This window comes from Lygodium microphyllum, chromosome 9 (assembly GCF_053477565.2).
Source record: "Lygodium microphyllum isolate KBCC chromosome 9, Lygodium_microphyllum_v1.1.10, whole genome shotgun sequence".
Classification (NCBI taxonomy): Eukaryota; Viridiplantae; Streptophyta; class Polypodiopsida; order Schizaeales; family Lygodiaceae; genus Lygodium; species Lygodium microphyllum.
The window spans coordinates 114,269,724-114,287,872 of NC_141143.1; the positions used below are offsets into that span (position 1 = coordinate 114,269,724).

Genomic DNA, 18,149 nt, shown 5'->3' on the forward strand with positions numbered 1-18,149 from the left:
AGTACCTAATGCAATAATACAATAAGTAAGGGAATGGATTTTGTTCTTTTGATTTTGATTTTAGCATGCATTGACCCTAAGTGTTAGCATGTGAAAAGTAAAAGATGGATGGAAAATGGTGATGGAAGCATCACTTTGTCATATTCTAAAGTCATTTCACAATGGAAAAATTCTCCCCCTTGAGCAAGTGAAAGCAATGGGCACTTGAGACCAAATCTGTCGCACATCACCTTCTTATTATCTGAGTGATACCCTCTTTTCTATCTTGCTCTCTTGCCGTCCTGGTTTTAATATTGAGTGGATCAGCCCACGAAGATCTCTCTTTGTTTTCTCTCCATTGCCGCCTAAGATAATTGTTATACAATCTAGGATGGACGGGGTAAACAAGGCGAGGCTTCTCTTTTAAGACTGCTAAACGCTATAGTTGGCAGTTTAATAGGGTGTGGCACGATAAGAGCAAAGAAGAGGGTTATTTGGCTTAAGGGATTTTGGAGCAACACAAGGTCAGCCACCTGCAGCTGGTTGGAGCACGATTTTGCAGGGACTCCATGGGAGAGGGAACACCTCAGGTCTCTCTCTCTCTCTCTCTCTCTCTCTCTCTCACCAGAGATAATTTACCCGCAATCATCCTCACAAACACACACACACAGGGACTCCATGGGAGAGGGAGCACCTCAGGTCTCTCTCTCTCTCTCACCAGAGATAATTTACCTGCAATCATCCTCACAAACACACACACGCACACACACTGTCTGTCTGTCTCTCTCTCTCTCTGCGCGCGATATCGATAGCTCTCTCTCTCTCTCTCTCTCACCAGAGATAATTTACTTGCAATCATCCTCACACACACACACTCTCTCTCACTCACTCTCTCTCTCTCTGCGTGCGATATCGATAGCTCTCTCTCTCTCTCTCTCACCAGAGATAATTTACCTGCAATCATCCTCACACACACACACACACACACTCTCTCTCTCTCTCTCTCTCTCTCTCTCTGTGCGCGATATCCATAGCACTTCGACCAATATAGTGCGCTTGTGAGTATGATGATTATGATCCCGGTGATATTATTTTATGCAGATCAAGAGGCAGCACTCTGTGCCCCCCTTTGGCTCGTGGGCGAATGGCGGCGCCACCATCGACTACTCGGCCACCTTCGAGAGGGCCCGTCAGAACCGAGTAACCAATCGCCACCCCAGCGCCGAAGAGCTCTTCTGCACCACCGACGACTCCCATGAGGCCTCCATCTCTGCATCCTCATCAGCATCGTCATCAGCCACATCCGGCTCCCTTGATCACGTTAACGGCCAAGGATATGCCAGATTCAAAGCTCACTATGTACACCTCCTTCATCCCTCTCTCATTACACAATAAGTTTCAGACAATAAGCTTGTAGGTCAAAAAAATTTTGTAAATTTAGTTGAATGTTCCCTTGTTTTTCCCTATAGCGTTCAAAAACCATAAGCTTCTACTCTCGAAGCGCCGCATACCTACCTAGGTGCAATTGGGGACATGGGGCTCTTGGCCCAAGTGCAATCCATCACTTACAAAAGTACATACATGATGTTGTAATTCACGCTAGGGGAATTATACTTGGCATTGCCTAAATTTTCTTGTGTTACACCAAGACTTGGAATCAAGGAGCACTCAAACCCTTGATCACACTTGGTCCCGTTATCACATCTATCTTAGTGACCACTGACCACTTGAGTAGAGCTATAATTACTTTTTGACATTGTACAAGATGCCTTCACCACCACCCGCCATGAGATTGGACAATAAGTTTTTTATGAGCACTCACCAATAATGTGAGTTTGTAAAGGTCTTGAGTTCAAGGTCCAACTCAAGATTGATCAACCACCCTCAATCATTAAACATTGGATCAGGATGAAAGTAGCCCTCCCCAAAACCATAAAATCCCTATATACTTTAATCATACCATATCCTACATATAGACTATCTCCTTCTAATACCATACCTTACATATAAACTAGTAAAAACTTCATGGGGCTTGGACGTATGTACTGATGGTTGATTCCTCTTCATGCCTTTCACTTTCCTCGTTTATTTGGGGTATTAGACGCAATGTAAAAGTTCACATTTGGTAATTTAGTAGAATTAAGTTTGATTTCCTCTATGTTTTCTGACTATGGTAGTAAACACACATATTGAAGCAACCCTCTTTTATGGGACATTCCAAATCTAAAATCTAAGCTAAAAGCTAATTTTCCATGCAAAACAAGAAATGCAAGATAAATCTACAAGATAGAGGTTTTTATCATTGTGGTATTTGTTTTAATGGGAGCATGATCTTCTTTAACAGTAGGCTAGAACTGCATTGTTTTGTCAATTGTACATTAGAATGTTCATCATGCAAAACCAATTTTAGAAAGCCTTCATTTACTATTGAAGTATTATAGCTTGAAGGCCTATGATCATTTTTCATTCTATGTCTTACTTTATGTAACCTTGGCGTAGACTCACTTCCTATAAACTAGAGGGAAACAATAGTGAAAGTTGATTTGAGCGCAAAAGTATGGATGGGACTTACATGTTGTGTGCTTTGAAGTGACCATCAAGATTGCCTCCAACAAAAATAATCCCATCTTGCATAGACTAATTGACAAGTTCAAATGATTTTATTTGCTTATATGAGGCTTACATATACTATTTCTTCCATGTTGTGCTAGTAGGACTCTTGTAGGAGATAATAATCCTTTTTACTTTCAATCACCATGGTTACATTTGTTGTGTTGAACTTTTTGATGCAGAGGAGCTTTCGAAAGTGGAAATGTTTTGGATGTTGCTTAAGAGTAAAAGTCCAATGAGCAAAGTGGATCAACATTGAGAGACATATCCATAATGGAGACAAGACTTCCATGCACTATGGCACGAATTAATGTGGTGTCTACCTACATGCATGGAAAGCATGCTCATAGTGTACTTGCAACCTCTATGCAATAAACACCTTAACCTCTAGGTTAGTTTTCAAAATCCTTATGTATTTTCTTATATGTAAAGAATTTCCAACTCAAGCCTACTCAAAGTATGGCATGTCACATACAAGGCAATGTTCCAAGAGAGCCATGATTGTATATAATATCCTCAGCATAAAATACATAACTTACCCAAGCGTTTTTCTATGTATGCACATGTACATAAATTAAATACTTAATAATAGAATGCACTCAATATGAGTCATATATGGTACTCGTGAACAAAACTCATTGTGTTCAAATTGGCTAATAACTTGTTGACTAATGTGGTTCCTTCAAAAGAGAGTTGTTAGTGATGTCTTGATGGTTGGATATCTCTCATATATGATGATATTGTAAGATTTAACATATAAGTATATATAAAATGAAATTCTAAAAAACTACATTAATTTTATGGATTTTGTGCCTCACATAATGGTGACATTTATCTTCTATAAAAAAACAAGAAGAGAGCCAAATATCACGTTTAACCACACATAGCACTTTTTCTTTTGTCCAAATACTAATTGAAAATGATGTTTTTTTTTTCAAATGTCTCTCTTTTTTTTAAAGTTTTTAGCACTTATGAGTGGACTTCATTAATTATGATTTTAAAAATGCCTCCATATCTTTAAAGCTTTTTCTCATTTCTTTTTTTCTCATTTCTCTTTAATGCATTGGGAGGGCATGCATAATATTTTTTCGGGAAGTCCACCTTATGAAACATGTAAGTTACCACATGAGTTCAAAGGAAAGGGTATTTTATTTAGTAAAATATAAAGGATTATATTTACAAAATGGATTTTTAATTATAATTTGAAAAACACTTGTAAGTTTAGTAAAGTAAAAGGGGTCATTCTATGGCCTTATAGCATGTAAAGAGAGGGTAGTTCTTAATACCCTTTGAACACATGTTATATGGATGATTTCTTATAGGTGCACCCCTCGAGAATATTTTTAACCCTTATGAGTGGACTTAGTTAATTGCCCCCATATTTAGACAATGCCCCCATACTCTTTAAAGCTTTTCCTCACTTCTCTTTTGCACATTGGGAGGGCATAATCAGTGCATACACTTACATATCAAATCTCCTCCTAAGTGTTGACGAACTTGGAATTCAATCAATGACTCTTCTTTTATTACATGTTGAGTTTTACGATGCCTTTGAAATACTCATTTAATAAGCATATCGCATGTTTCTTTGGGAACCTTAAGGACTCCTAGCTACTTGATACCTTTTTCACATTTAAGATTGAATGCTAGCTTCTTTGTGTTATCTTTTGAATATCCAATTTATATTGGAATGTGTTTCTTTGGGCACCTCAAATACTCCTAGCTAGTAATTTTTTTTTTCACTTGAATGTTGTGATTTCTAGCTTTTGTACGATGTTAGGTCTCTAGTCAATGTCTCTTTACACTTAAGGAAAAGTATGGACTCTAAAAGGGAACTTTAGAATAGGAGTGAATCATTTTCTTAGTTGTGAAACATTTAAGGTGCACCAATGGGGAAGGGATGTTGTATACATTTTATCCAAACCCCCCCACCCCCCCCCCCCCCCCCCAATACCACTTATAGGCTTGTCCTTCCACCTCTAGTCACCCACCCTCCTTACTTTTGAATCTTACATCATACCACCCATGCAAATGCTGCACTATAACATATGGAGGACATATCATCAAAATTTGTGACATGAATATGAGAAGAAATTGTTTAAAATGTGAAGGCCACACCATCAATATGTTCATTGAAAAGGTTCTTAATATGACAGATCATAATATTTGTCAAAATAGCCATTGGAATAGACGTTAGAATACACATCTCTGTATAGCTATGCACATATAACATATATTCTAGTGTTTTTCCTATTCTTATTTCGACAACTTACATAAATTATATCATTGTGCATATTGATGTGATATTGACAAGTGTTAACCATCTCACATGCACAAGAGTTCAAGAATTCAAGAGGCTTGTCAACGATGTGATCCATCTCTTAAACGCACTCATACAATGCTCCCTCCATTACACAATAAGGTATTTATACCCTTAGGTAGTGCATTCTATTTCAACTGCAATCAAAGACTATAATCAGAATCCATCAACATCAATGGTCCTTGTCAAGTTCAGTCTCGTGTAAATTGTAAAACTTTCCAATAATAATAAAGGTATTAGGGTTCAACTTAGATGGTTTGGGTTGTAAAAACTAAGTGTTTGTATGAAAGGCCAATTGGGGAGCCTAAAAAGTGGAGAACATACCCAAGATTGAGTGGATCAACCCAAATTGTGATCCTATATATAAAGCTAAAATACACATATGTAAGCTTTCTCAAACTTTGGCTATGGTAGAAGCAAGAAGGGAAGAAGACAAAGACAATATCTCTCAATTTTTCACAAGGTTTACATATACAAGAATAAACTCTCTATTAAAGTCTCCCACAAGTCTCCACATTATAATATTCCTACATCCCTAAAACAAGTGTGAAGTATCAAAAGTGTCTTTACTACATATGAGCTAAAGAGGACAATATGTGTCTGTTAATAGGTACCTAACCTATCTCTTGTGGGAAATTTCATCATCAATTCCCTCCATAAGCAAGTGTTCAATCTTGAGCAACTTATAGCAATCCAATATCAAGAACCATCTTTCTATAGTTCTCAATAGTACTATGTCAATCATGCTTGGACTAAAGTTTGTGCACCTAAGGGACCATTATTGCTATATGTTTCTTGAAAATTTCTTAATTTTGATGAGTGGGACATTCTTTTATCTTATATGTCTAAGTTGAGGCATTAAAATGACTATCAGTGATGTATGCCAAAACCCTTTAATTTTGGAAAAGCTTTTAATCATCTAGTGCTTTTTTATTGCATTGAAAGTAAATCTCTATTTGACATTATAGATACTAAGACAAGAGAAATTCATTGGGTCCCATATATCATTCCAAGAGAGGATCCCTTTTTTATGGAGACCATAAGAGAAGATGGATCAAATATTGATACTTGACCTACCATCATTATAACTCAAATTTCAGGGTAAAGGACAATGTGTCAGCCACTCATCTTACTCACTAACATCTTACTCACCAACAGAAACGATATATGTACACACTCATTCTTTATTCTTTGAGTGGTAAGACAATAAGATGCTACTCATAAGAGACAATTTGGAGGAACCATAAACATAGCATCTCTTCTGTGTGTGTGTGTGTGCGTGCGTGCGTGTGCGTGCAATCTCATTCTCCTTATAGCTCTAGCAACTGGTATGACAGAGTGAGAGAGGGAGTCTCTAGCTAGTACTCTATTTTGGATGAGATTCAATGTGCACAAAGAGGTCAAAAATTTCTTAAGGAATGCCCATAAGGGATTACTTTGCTCCATTTTTTTATCCGAGGCTGTTTTGGGCTCCATTTTAGATCTTACACATGTTATTTTATACAATCTTGTGCAAGTTGTTTTTAGAAACTATTAAATAGGTCAAGAATTATAGTGCCACTATAGAGACATTGAATACAGGTTATCGAGCATTGGTAGTGGATAAACTACTAGAAATAAGCAGTTTTAGGTTACGTATAGTTTGACATAGATTGTAGATTACATATTTCACAGTTTTAGAGGTTGTTGTTGGCTATTAGCAAGTATTATTGGAGTAGATACTTTGATGTATATGGTGTATAATTCTTGAGCTACATATATTATCCTAGTATTCATGTATATCTCACTACAAGAGAAAGGCCCTATAGATGCGCACTGTACACGCGAAAAAGCGGGTGCGTTTATAAGCGCGTCTATTCACGCTAGTATAAAAAATGCGTCTATATATCCGCGCTGATAAATGCGCTTATAGATGCGAAAATAAACACACATATTTTTCATGTCTCATAAAGTCCCTGAATATGACCAAACCTCTTAACAACTAGTATTTGTTTGAATAGGGCATGATTGGATAGGGCATGATGATTGGATGTATATATAGATCAAAGGTTGACTTGTGCATTTGCAATATATATATATATATATATATATATATATATATATAGAGAGAGAGAGAGAGAGAGAGAGAATTGATCAATACACTCACATGTCTCATTTGTTGTGCACTTAACCTAGCCATGCATGCCAATTCATAGCATGAGTAGATTGATGTAAATAAGTTGGCTTGTGCATGTGCAAGCTATTCCAATCATATCAAGGTGCACTTATAGCTCACATATAATTTTAGATAAGGTGGACCACATGTAGCCAATGTGCACATGTCCTCTTTTCATCATCTTTAGCCAATGTGTCCACTTGTTGGTGACTAATACCAACAAGCCAACTACAAATCTCTTATCTATGAAATGTATAAGTAAATTAACTTGGTTAATTTGATGAGGTCAAGTTTTCCTTCCATGGATAGTGTAGTTGGCTATATTCTACTTCAAGGTTATAGGAACTTACAAAAGTCAATGGAGCATCCTAAAAATGACGATACTTTAATTACTATATCAAGTCACTTCATGTACATATCTTTGATTGATTGATGGATAATATGCCTTTCTCTATCTCTTTAGCATACACCTTCATTGCATTATCTCTCTCTAGCTAAAAACCATTCGCGCTTTATCCACCTATTGATACTTGCATGCAATTGTAAGTGGGATGGTCTAATAAGTCACTACATATGTGCCAATTGACTTGCCAATGTGTTATACACCTTATCCTCAAGCTTTGTTATATATGTCACCACATAGGTCAATTGATTCCCTAAATGCATGCATTGATTCCCTAAATTGTTCTTGCGCGTCTGTAAGTGCGTGTAATAGGCATTATCTGCGCATATACACGTGCAATTACACGAGCTTACAGACGCGCCACGCAGGTATAGAAAAATTTAAAAAAAGTTGTGGCTTTCTTTTCAAACCCGTGCTTTCCTGCGTTTTTTGCGTGTTTTCTGTAGTTCGAGCTCAACATCACTACTCGTGTCTATCTATCACTTCATGAAGACAATGAGGCAAGGAAATAAGAGTAAAAAGAGGATAGGAGGAAAGAAGAGCCAAAGAGTAAAGAACAAGAGCCAAACAATAAGGAAGAGAAGACGATTCAAGCAACTTACCAAGGAAAGGGAGAAGGAGGACAAGGAGCTTGCAACCTAGCTGCCACCCGTTGAAACAAGCAAAGAAGGCGAGTTCTTCTTCTCTCTCTCAATCTTGTTTTCTTTCTCTATTTGTTTGTCTCTCTCTTCTCTCTCTTCACATGCTGGATCTTGTCATCTATGGAGGTTTTTTTGCACTTTTTTAAGCAAGTTTGAAAAAAAATGGTCCGACTGTGCGCGTCTGTCAGCACATCCAGATGACAGTGTAGACGCAGGTATAGACGCGGAAATAGACGCGCTGACAGATGCCCATAGAGACACGCTGATAGACGCCCATAGAGACGCGCTGAGACAGACGCCCACAGAGACACAGATATAGACGCGCATAGAGACGCATATATAGACGCTGCAAGTAATATGTTTTATCTGCACAGGGTAATATGATTTTTCTTGTGTAGATGTGGAATCCTGGATCCTCCAACACCCCATTCAACAAGGAGAAATTCATGGGGGAGATGACCAATTATCTTGGTCGCCCTCCCACTGCAGAGGAGGTTTTCTGTGTGATGTCTGGGACACCTATCACATCTTTGCCTACACAGGGATCACCTGAGGTACATGGATCGGTCAAAGCACGTGCATCTGTAGAAGCACGTGTATCGATTGAGGTGGAGGGTAGTGCATGTCGAGGGAGGAGGGAGAGTCATGCGGGAGGACGAGGAGGTCGAGGGCTTTGTGGGGGTTGCCTAGGTGGTGGCTCTCGATCACCCTCACCGAAAAATGAGAGAGGTGAGCCTCCACAAATGTACTACTCTATCACTGATGTTGGTGGTATCTTGCATGACTTTGAGGGGAGGGAAGTGATAGCCTACTTGAGGAGTGTCGTGCATGCCACATACAAAGATTGCATGATTCCCTTCAAGCACCAAAAAAATGGTTTGTGGCAAGAGGTGCTGCGGGCAGTACATAAAAGGTACCCTAATCCCGAGAATTCATGATTCTCAGATGATTGGGGACGGTCAAAGGTGAGAGACACGCTTCATAACAAGAGGTCTCACCTTATGACGCGCGCCAAGGAGTCATTGCGGAGACAAGAGCAGGGGCGCCCTGGATATGGCCAACCACCCAATTGCCACCGCAAGGAGTGGAAAGAGACCAAGAAGAGAGCAGCGGAGAAAATGACAAGTCGCCAGCATGCAGAGGCGCGACGTATCCAGATGGCAACCATGGGATCGTCGCATTATGGATCGGGTGGCAGGGAGTCATGGGAGGTTGAGTTTGTAAGTATTATTTGATTTCTTTTTTTAAATTAAATTTTGTAATTTGTTTCACTTCATTATGTAGTGTGTTTTAATACGTTGTATGATCAAATTGTTTTGTAGTATCATATTGTTGGTAGGATGCCTACTCCTAGAGAGGTAGGCTACCATCGAGGTCATAACAGGGCGTCCACTTGGTAGCATTTCTACGAGGAGAGACTCATCACGGAGGAGCAATATAATCGCGCCATGAGGATTCCACCACCAGAAGAGGTATGTTTTATTTTTTACATGAAAAGTATAGATAACTCTAATTTATTGTTTGTAATGGTATTTATATACCTTAATCCTTTGTGTAGGCGAATCCTGATGCAGTTGAGGATAGCGAAGGGGGGACTAGCAGCAGCGGTGGCGGCAACGGCAGAGGCACAGGCATCGGTGGTGGTAGCAATGATTATGCCTCTTCTGAGGAGATATAGAGGAGCCCCATGCATGCCTCCCCTTGGCTTGTAATTTTCATTTTTGATATGTATTACTTTCAGCTAGTACTTGCGACCATGACATCACAAGCACTAGAACTCATAATGTAAAAACGTTTCATCTATATATATGAAATTTCGTGTTCTACATACATTGTGTTGTTTTCAGTATCCAATCTTCGAAATAATCTTTCTCTGTTTTTCCTAAGCATACAATTTGATGTTGATGGGGGGGAAAAAAACCAGAGAACATGTGGCGCTCTCTGGTTTTTTTTTTCATACCTCTGTTTTGCGCGTCTATCAACGTGTCTAAATTGCAGGATAAATGCGCGTCTATTCTTGTCAAAAACTTGCAGAGTAAACACGTTTTTAGACGCATAGATACACGCGTGTATAGACGCACAATATGAATATATCCACTTTTTTATAAATATGATTATATATTTATGTAGCGCATCAATACGCGCGTTTATATGCACATCTACGTGGGCGTGTAACTCTAACTATAAGCGCGCTTTTAGACGCGATAAGGTAGACACATAAATAGACGCGGTAATAAACGTGCCCGACATTTTTTTTCACAATTCAAATATTGCGTCTACAAGTGCGTCTATGGAGCCTTTTTGTTGTAGTTTTGCTTGTAAATGAGCCAAAACACCGTTCCTTGATGTATTGTAATGGTTTCAGGGAGATCAATTTCCCAATGTACTATTAAACATTTAGATGATGTTATGCTGCTTTTCTATGAGGAAGAAATGATACTATAATATCATGCTTTAACTATATATAGTCATTTTCACAACATTTGGATAGTGACATATACATTATTATTAGTGCAATGATTCATTTTCTAACTCCTCTCAGGTTTGGTTATACTGAATAAGTGTTGTAGAAAGTTTGTTAGTTTTGTGGTATAATTTTCTGATTTTCTCGTTGTTATCACTTGAAAGTTGATTGTTTTTTGTGAAAATGGATTCATCATCTACGATAAATAAGGAATTGTACAACATTAGGAAGTTTGATGGTACCAACTTCAATTTGTGTAAGGAGCACATCTAATATATCCTTAATCACAAGAGAAGCAGTTAAGACCCATAAGAGGCACAAATGGAAAACCAATGGATATGTTTGAAGATGATTAGTCAAAGCTTGATGCATTGGTTAAATCTACTATTAGGTTGCACTTGGGAAAATTTGTGTATTTTATAATTATGAATGAGACCACTACACATGACTTATGAAAGAAGCTATGTGATACTTATATGAGAAAGAAATTGCATCTAACAAGGTGTATCTCATGAAAAAGTTATATGAGTTACACATGAAGGAGGAATCTACTATTACCTTCCACCTTAATGAACTCGATATCATATTCAATCAAATGTTGGTCAAAAGTTGAAGTTTGGAGATAAGATTAAGGCAATCTTTTTGCTATGCTCCTTGCTTGCATCACGGGATATACTTAGAATATACATCAATAATTAAACTCTAGATAGTGAGTTGAAGCTTAATGATTTTGAGGAGCTAAAGAGATACGTAAGAAATCCATGGAATAAGGTAGAAATAGTTAGACATTGGTAAGTTAGGAAGAAAGGGGTAGAAACCATTACAAAGGTAAGAACCAAGACCATGGGTGGTCACTAGCAAATCCAAGTCCAAGAAAGACATTGAATGCTTCCATCATGGTAAAATAAGTAATGTTAAGATGGATTGTTATAAATTCAAGTGAGAGCAAAAGAATAAAAAAAAGAAGGGTAAGAATGTTAATAGAAAAAGAAAGTAAAGAAAAGGTAAAGATTAAAGAAATCAATGCACTGATTGTGCATAATGATGATGGTGATGTACTATTTACTTCTACTCTTCTTGCACATATGCTAGTTGTAGCAGATAGAAAACTAGCTCAATATTGAATACTTAATTTTGGTACATCTTTTCATGTGATGTCTCATAATAAGTGGTTCTGTTCATATGATAGTAGCAAGTGTGGAGTAGTCCATCTTGATAATGAATATATATGCCATATGGTTGTTGCAGGTGATGTGTAGTTTGCTTTTCAAAATTGATCTACCTATACTCTTCGAAATGTACCATATGCCTAAGATTAGTAAGAGCTTGATATCTACTAGTCAAATGAATGACTTGGGATACTCTATTACTTTCGGGAGTCATGAAAGGTGAGAAGGATTGAAGCTTGCGTGGGAGAGCTATGGCAGGAGAGCAAGAGCAAGAGAGAGTGAGACTCACAATGTGGGAACTCCAATAGTCACAATGTGTGACTAGCCTTCCCTTTATTCATGTGTCACTAAAAGAATAAAGAATAAAGTGACAATGATGGGCGCCTACCGCCTGTAGTGTGCAGGCGCAGGTACTGTCAGTGTAGTAATACACGGGCAGCTAGGTGGAGGCGCCTTTACACCCAACAACCTTCCACTTAAAGGCGAATCTACCCCAGTGAGGAGTGAAAAAGAAAAAGAAAAGATAGTACAGCATGTACACATGTACAATAGGATGAGGAAAGACGTCATCTCATCCCACGCCCATCAATCTCCTGGGGAAGGCAAAGCGCTTCGTAGAGAGGCTTTTGGTGAGCAGATTTGCAGGATTCTAGTCAGTCGAGATCTTGACAAGGTCAACAGACTTGTCCTCAATGACCCCACGTATGAAGTGATACCTCACCTCAATGTGTTTCATCTTCGCATGGAAGACCGGATTCTTGGCTAACTGAATAGCACTGATAGAATCCGAATGCAATGTAGGGATAGCATCGATATCAAGGTCATGAACCAAATGAACTAGCCATATGGTCTCCTTGCAAGCCTCAGTGGCTACAATATACTCGATCTCAGTGGTGGAAAGAGTTGTACACTTTTGCACCTTGGACATCAAAGAGATAGCATCTCTAGCATAGATGAACACATAGCCAAAAGTAGACTTTCTACTATCTACATGTCCTGCATAATCAGAGTCAGTATACCCTACGACTCCTATATCTTAGCTGCCATAGCATATGCACATATCTGCAGTGCCCTTCAGGTACCTCATGATACCCTTCATGGCATCCTAATGCTTCTTGCCAGGTGTAGCCATATAGCATGCCACAACACCAACTGCAAAGGCAATATCTGGACGAGTGGCTATCATGGCATACATAAGACTGCCCACTATGGATGCATAGGGAATCTCGGTCATCTCGTCCCTCTGCTCATCTATCTATGGACAATCAGCCTATTGATACCTGCACATAAGAAGGCAATGGACAACCAATAGGCTTCATGTCCTGTATGCAGAAGCGCTCAAGGACTTTATGAATGTACTCCCTTTGTGACAAGTAGAGGAGTTCTTGATGCCTGTCGCGTCTAATGTGCATACCAAGTATGTGAGAGGCCTATCCCAGATCCTTCATCTCAAAGCTCTTCTTGAGTTGAGCCTTAAGAGCATCTAGCTCATCATGAGCTTTCCCTGCTAACAGCATGTCATCCACATACAGTACCAAAATAAGCAAAGATCCTTATGGGCATTCTTTGTGTACAAGCATGGATTCATAGCACTATGGCTGTAGTACTGTGATTGCATAAAAGCATCAAACTTGTGGTACCATTCTCTAGGTTTCTGCTTCAAGCCATAAAGACTTTTCTTCAACTTGCACACTAGGTGCTCCTTACCAAGCTCTACAAAGCCCGTAGGTTGCTCCATGTAAATCTCATCATGCAAATCCCCATGTAAAAATGTCGTCTTGACATCCATATGATACAAATCCAAGTCAAGATGTGTGACTAAGGCCAAAAACAAGTGGAGGGTGGTCATCTTAACCATAGGAGAAAAAACTTCATCAAAATCAACTCCATGCTCCTGTTTAAAACCCTTAGCAACAAGTCTTGCCTTATAATCTGACTTGGGGTGTCTAGAAGTACTTTTTAGCTTGTACACCCACTTGCATGGCAGAGCCTTCTTGCCAGCAGGAAAGGAAACCAAATCCCAAGTCATATTCTTATGCAAGGAGTCTATCTCAGACTACATAGCCCTCTCCCAGGAGTGACTGTCACCCCTGTGTATAGCCTCATCATAAGTGAAAGGCTCTCTTGCATCTGTAACCAAGACAATGCATCGATGGCTGAAATTTGTCAGGAGGGAGTCTATCTCTAGTAGAATGCAGGCTCTGTTGCCTACTCAACATTCTGTTCAACACCTTGGCTATGAGTACCTGCTGTTGTTGCAGACTGTACGGGAGCTCGTGGCTTGTCCTGAAATATAACCATGCATATCTTCACTATCTTCTTAGGCTGCCTATGCATCTTGTCTTCATGGAAGACTACATCATGGCTGTGGATGACTTTTTGCGCCTGCAAATCCCATAGATGGTGTCGTGCCACTATGGAGGCACAATGTGAAAAACTCTGGAGTGCATCATCATTTGACTTTCTTATTGATGTAGAGAGTCAATGTGATCTGAGTCATTAGTACTAGTTTTCGTGGCATGGATGGTCCAAAAGTACTAGATTTTTTGATAAATTTAGCATATTTTTGATTTTATTTATTGCAAAAATCCTAAAAAGTTAGGAAAGCTTCTAGATTAGGATGGCATGCAAAAAGCAAGTTGCTTTTTTAGCTAGTTATGGGATTTTTCATAAAAAAGAAAGATGGGCGAAATCGTATGGCGTCGCAATTGCTGTTGACAGGCTAAAAACTACACTTTGAACAGGAAGAAGAAGGAGTGATCTGGGAGATTCTGGAGCTGGTGGCCTGGGGTTTTACCCTCCTTTAGGAGCCAACGGAGCCATCAAATTCGGGTTTGGAGCATCAAAGAGAAGGTTGTTATTTTGATTCACGTTTTTGGTCTATGAGGGAGCTCTAGGAGATCTAATGCTTGGAGAGTGCTTTTGAGTAGTTTCAGACAAGGGATCCCAGGTTCTATCAATACTTATTGATTCAATTCATTGTGCTTTGCCTTTGTCATGTTTATCTCTTGTCTATTCTTTTTATTCTCTTCCATCTCCTATCTCTACTTCCTTCTATCTCTGATCCTTGATGGATACGACCTTTTGACTAAAAACCCTCCAACAATGTTAACCCATCTCTCATGCATCTCCATAGCCAAGGAATATGCATCTAACACTCTTAGGATCCAGCTTGTTACACTTGTCCTTAGGCACATGGAAAAATGCCTCACATCGAAAGACATAAGAGGGAGGCTTTCATGTCCATACCTCCTCTGCAACTTGGAAATCAATGGCACTACAGGGTGATCTGTTAATGATATGCAAGGTAGTCATAACTGCCTCAGCCCAAAAGTGCTGGGGTAGGCTTGCATGGCTAAGCATACTACGAACCCTCTCCTGGATGGTCCTATTGATCTACTCAGCCCTACGATTCTGGGGAGCGATGTAGGGGGCAGTCAACTGACGCTTAATACCCCTCTCATCACATAACTGCTCAAAAGTACGTGAGATATACTCACCCCCGTTATTTATCCTTAGGCATTTCAGCCTATGCCAGACTGGTTTTCTACCAAAGCAAGCCATCTCTGAAAAACTACCAATACATTAGACTTGTGCTTTATGGGATAAGCCCATACTTTACGTGAAAAAGCATCTATGAAAGTAACAAAATACTTCACACCACCCATAGACTGATAGGGCATGGGCCCATAGACATCAGAATGAACCAAAGCCAAGGGCTCACTCATGCGTGACATACCAAACTTCTTATGCGTAGACCTAGTCTGCCTGCCATAAAGACAATGATCACAAGAATCAAAATGAGAATAGTCAAGGGGCAGTAAGTATTGCAAATCAGAAAGCATTTTCATTCCCTTAACAGACATGTGCCCCAAATGGGCATGCCAAAGAGATACATGAGGTAAAGACCCCACGGACAAAGCATGATCAATTGTAGATCTAGAAACAAGTAAGGGATAGAGGCTACTAGCCTTGGCACCTCTCGCAAGCACAAGCGTGCCACGAATAATCTTCCATATGTAGAGTCTCCAAAAGATACATCATCACGCTATCCAGCGGACATGAGACTGTGTGTCAATGCAAGTACATGACGTATATCGTGTATAACAAAATTGTTGCTAGAAGGAAATTGCAACCTAACATCACCAATGTTGACAATCTCAAGAGACCTGTCATCACCCAAGCGCACAAAACCCGAAATAGAACGATATGAATAGAACTACTCTCGGTAAGGTGTCACATGAAAGGACACACCTGAGTCCAACAGCCAACACTGTGCATACATAGAGTGTATCTCTATCATCAACGAAGCACTAGATGAAGTAGCTACAAGGATATAATCCCCATCACTATCCTCGGGCTGCATAACATTGATATCTTTAATTTTAACACTTGACTTAGCAGGTACTATGCTGGAATTAGAAGACTTTTCTTACACTTTCTCTTTCCTCTCGTCTTTGCACATTTCATTGCACAAATCATGACACTATGGCCTTATGTGGCCTTTCTTCTCACAATGATGACAAGTCAGATTGGAATTTCTCCCACGAGACTTACTACATGACTTGCCACATGACTTGTACTGAGATTTTTGCGAATCTCGTCCATGGCCATTACCATGGTCATTCTTTGCATTTCCATCATGTCGGCCTCTAATTGTCAAAGCACAAGACACACAAGAGGAATCCAAATTCTTACGGTTTATATCTTCGTGTAGAAGAGAGCTCTCAACATCAAATAGCTTTAGAGTAGTGGTAGAAGCACATAAGGCAGAGTTCCAAGCAAGAACAACAGAGTGACATGCTCTTTGAAATCAATGCCTTGAGAAACCAAGTTCTTGAGAATAGCATGAAATTGGCTTAGATGAGTTGATATGGTCACATTCTCTTTCATGGGGAGATCTAGAAGCCGTTTCAGCCAATACATTTGACTTGCAGGACTTTGCTTGTGATAGAGGTTCTTGATCTTATCCCAAAGTTGCCAAGCACTTTGTGCTTCCTCAACCACATTGTAATGCACTTGTTCAGTGAGAGACAAGATGAGGGTGGACTTGCATCACTCATCAAGCTCCATCCATTCGTCATTAGTCATAGTTTTAGGCTATTGTCCACTCAACCTTAGTGGCTTTATGTGCAATTTCTGCACCAATACCTACCAAACTTAGCTCTTCCAATAGGCAATAATTCGTACCATCAAACTTAGTGATGTTGAAGATAACATTCTCAATGGAAGAAGATGCCATAGTACAAGCTGAAATAGTGCAGACAACTCAAAACTGCTTGATGTAAATTGCAAAAAATGACCCAAAACCACCCAAACCAAGGCAAAATGGCAAGAAACGAGTATTTAATGATGCTGCCCACCAAGTACCATCAAAAGTACATCAAACCATGATGCTTTAGTATGAAAAATACATCACAGTTCGGAGATATATGCTTGCTATAATAATTTGTAGTAGTGTATAATGAGAGCTAACAACATGCAAAAAACAATATTCCAAGTCAACCACTGACTATCAATGCAAAACCAACAGCAAGTGGGCATCAACAAGCATGTAACAGTAAAAATGACATGAGCCAACATCCAAGCATGTCAGACAAAGTCTGTCAGTAAAGTCAGTACACCCCCCAATCAACATAGCAAAATGTACATACCACTGCCACAAAACCTGACACAAGTCAGTGTCTGCTCAATGAATACAAAGCTGAATCTGCCCAAGTACATGTACACAGACCAAGGCATATCAACTATATATCATCCACAAGGAGATCCTAGTCTCAAGTATCCAAAAGCTCAATATGCATAACCCGCACTGCTTAATGTCTGATAAGTGCACAAAGACGCTCCCACTGGCACAAAAGCTGTAAGTGTTAAGCAAATAAGCTCAAACAAAGCATGTAAGAGCACCATGACGAAGTATCCAAGATCATACATCAATAAGACATCTTGAGCATATGAGTGGTCAAGTATCCAATGATAACATCCAATGTCATGAAGACAATCCCAATCAATCTCTAACGAGAGCCAAAGTAAGACCAAAATAAGCTCCAAAATATCAAAATTCAAGTCCAAATGAAGCTCCAGTAGCATTCAAGTCCAAACAATGTAACTAGCATGTGTAGGTAACATAAGCATTAAGCATGTACCAACAGGTCATACATAGATCATAGGTATAACCTCTATCACAAAGTATGCTAGTGTAGACCAATGTCAAGTAAATGCCAACCAATACGGAGCTCAAACAAGGCTCAAAATACATTTCAAAACCATTCAAAGCATTTGCCAACCATTTTCATCTCAATAGTCATATGAAACACCCGGGAAGCATCCGTGTGACCAATATGCAAAGCATAAAGTGACTAAATAAGCTTCAGCCCTGGAGTGTACAATAGTGATTTACTACATAAA

The 18,149-nt window shown here is 39.3% G+C and overlaps 1 protein-coding gene across 1 annotated transcript; it reads left to right on the forward strand.

Annotated features, from left to right (window-relative positions):
* Window positions 1-267: 267 nt before the first annotated feature.
* On the forward strand, window positions 268-3,199 carry LOC148031445 (sorbin/SH3 domain protein). The gene is made up of 3 exons (XM_087684984.1): window positions 268-569; window positions 1,081-1,338; window positions 2,772-3,199. Exons 1-3 carry the CDS (start codon window positions 549-551, stop codon window positions 2,826-2,828), a joined length of 336 nt encoding a protein of 111 aa, XP_087541110.1. The 5' UTR covers window positions 268-548; the 3' UTR covers window positions 2,829-3,199.
* Window positions 3,200-18,149: the final 14,950 nt, after the last annotated feature.

Excerpts from the sequence above, each read along its gene's own strand:
- LOC148031445 (XM_087684984.1), top strand. The coding sequence starts at position 549 with ATGGGAGAGGGAACACCTCAG. Across the intron at positions 570-1,080 it reads TGGGAGAGGGAACACCTCAG|ATCAAGAGGCAGCACTCTGT; the intron begins GTCTCTCTCTCT and ends TATTTTATGCAG. Across the intron at positions 1,339-2,771 it reads CCAGATTCAAAGCTCACTAT|AGGAGCTTTCGAAAGTGGAA; the intron begins GTACACCTCCTT and ends TTTTTGATGCAG.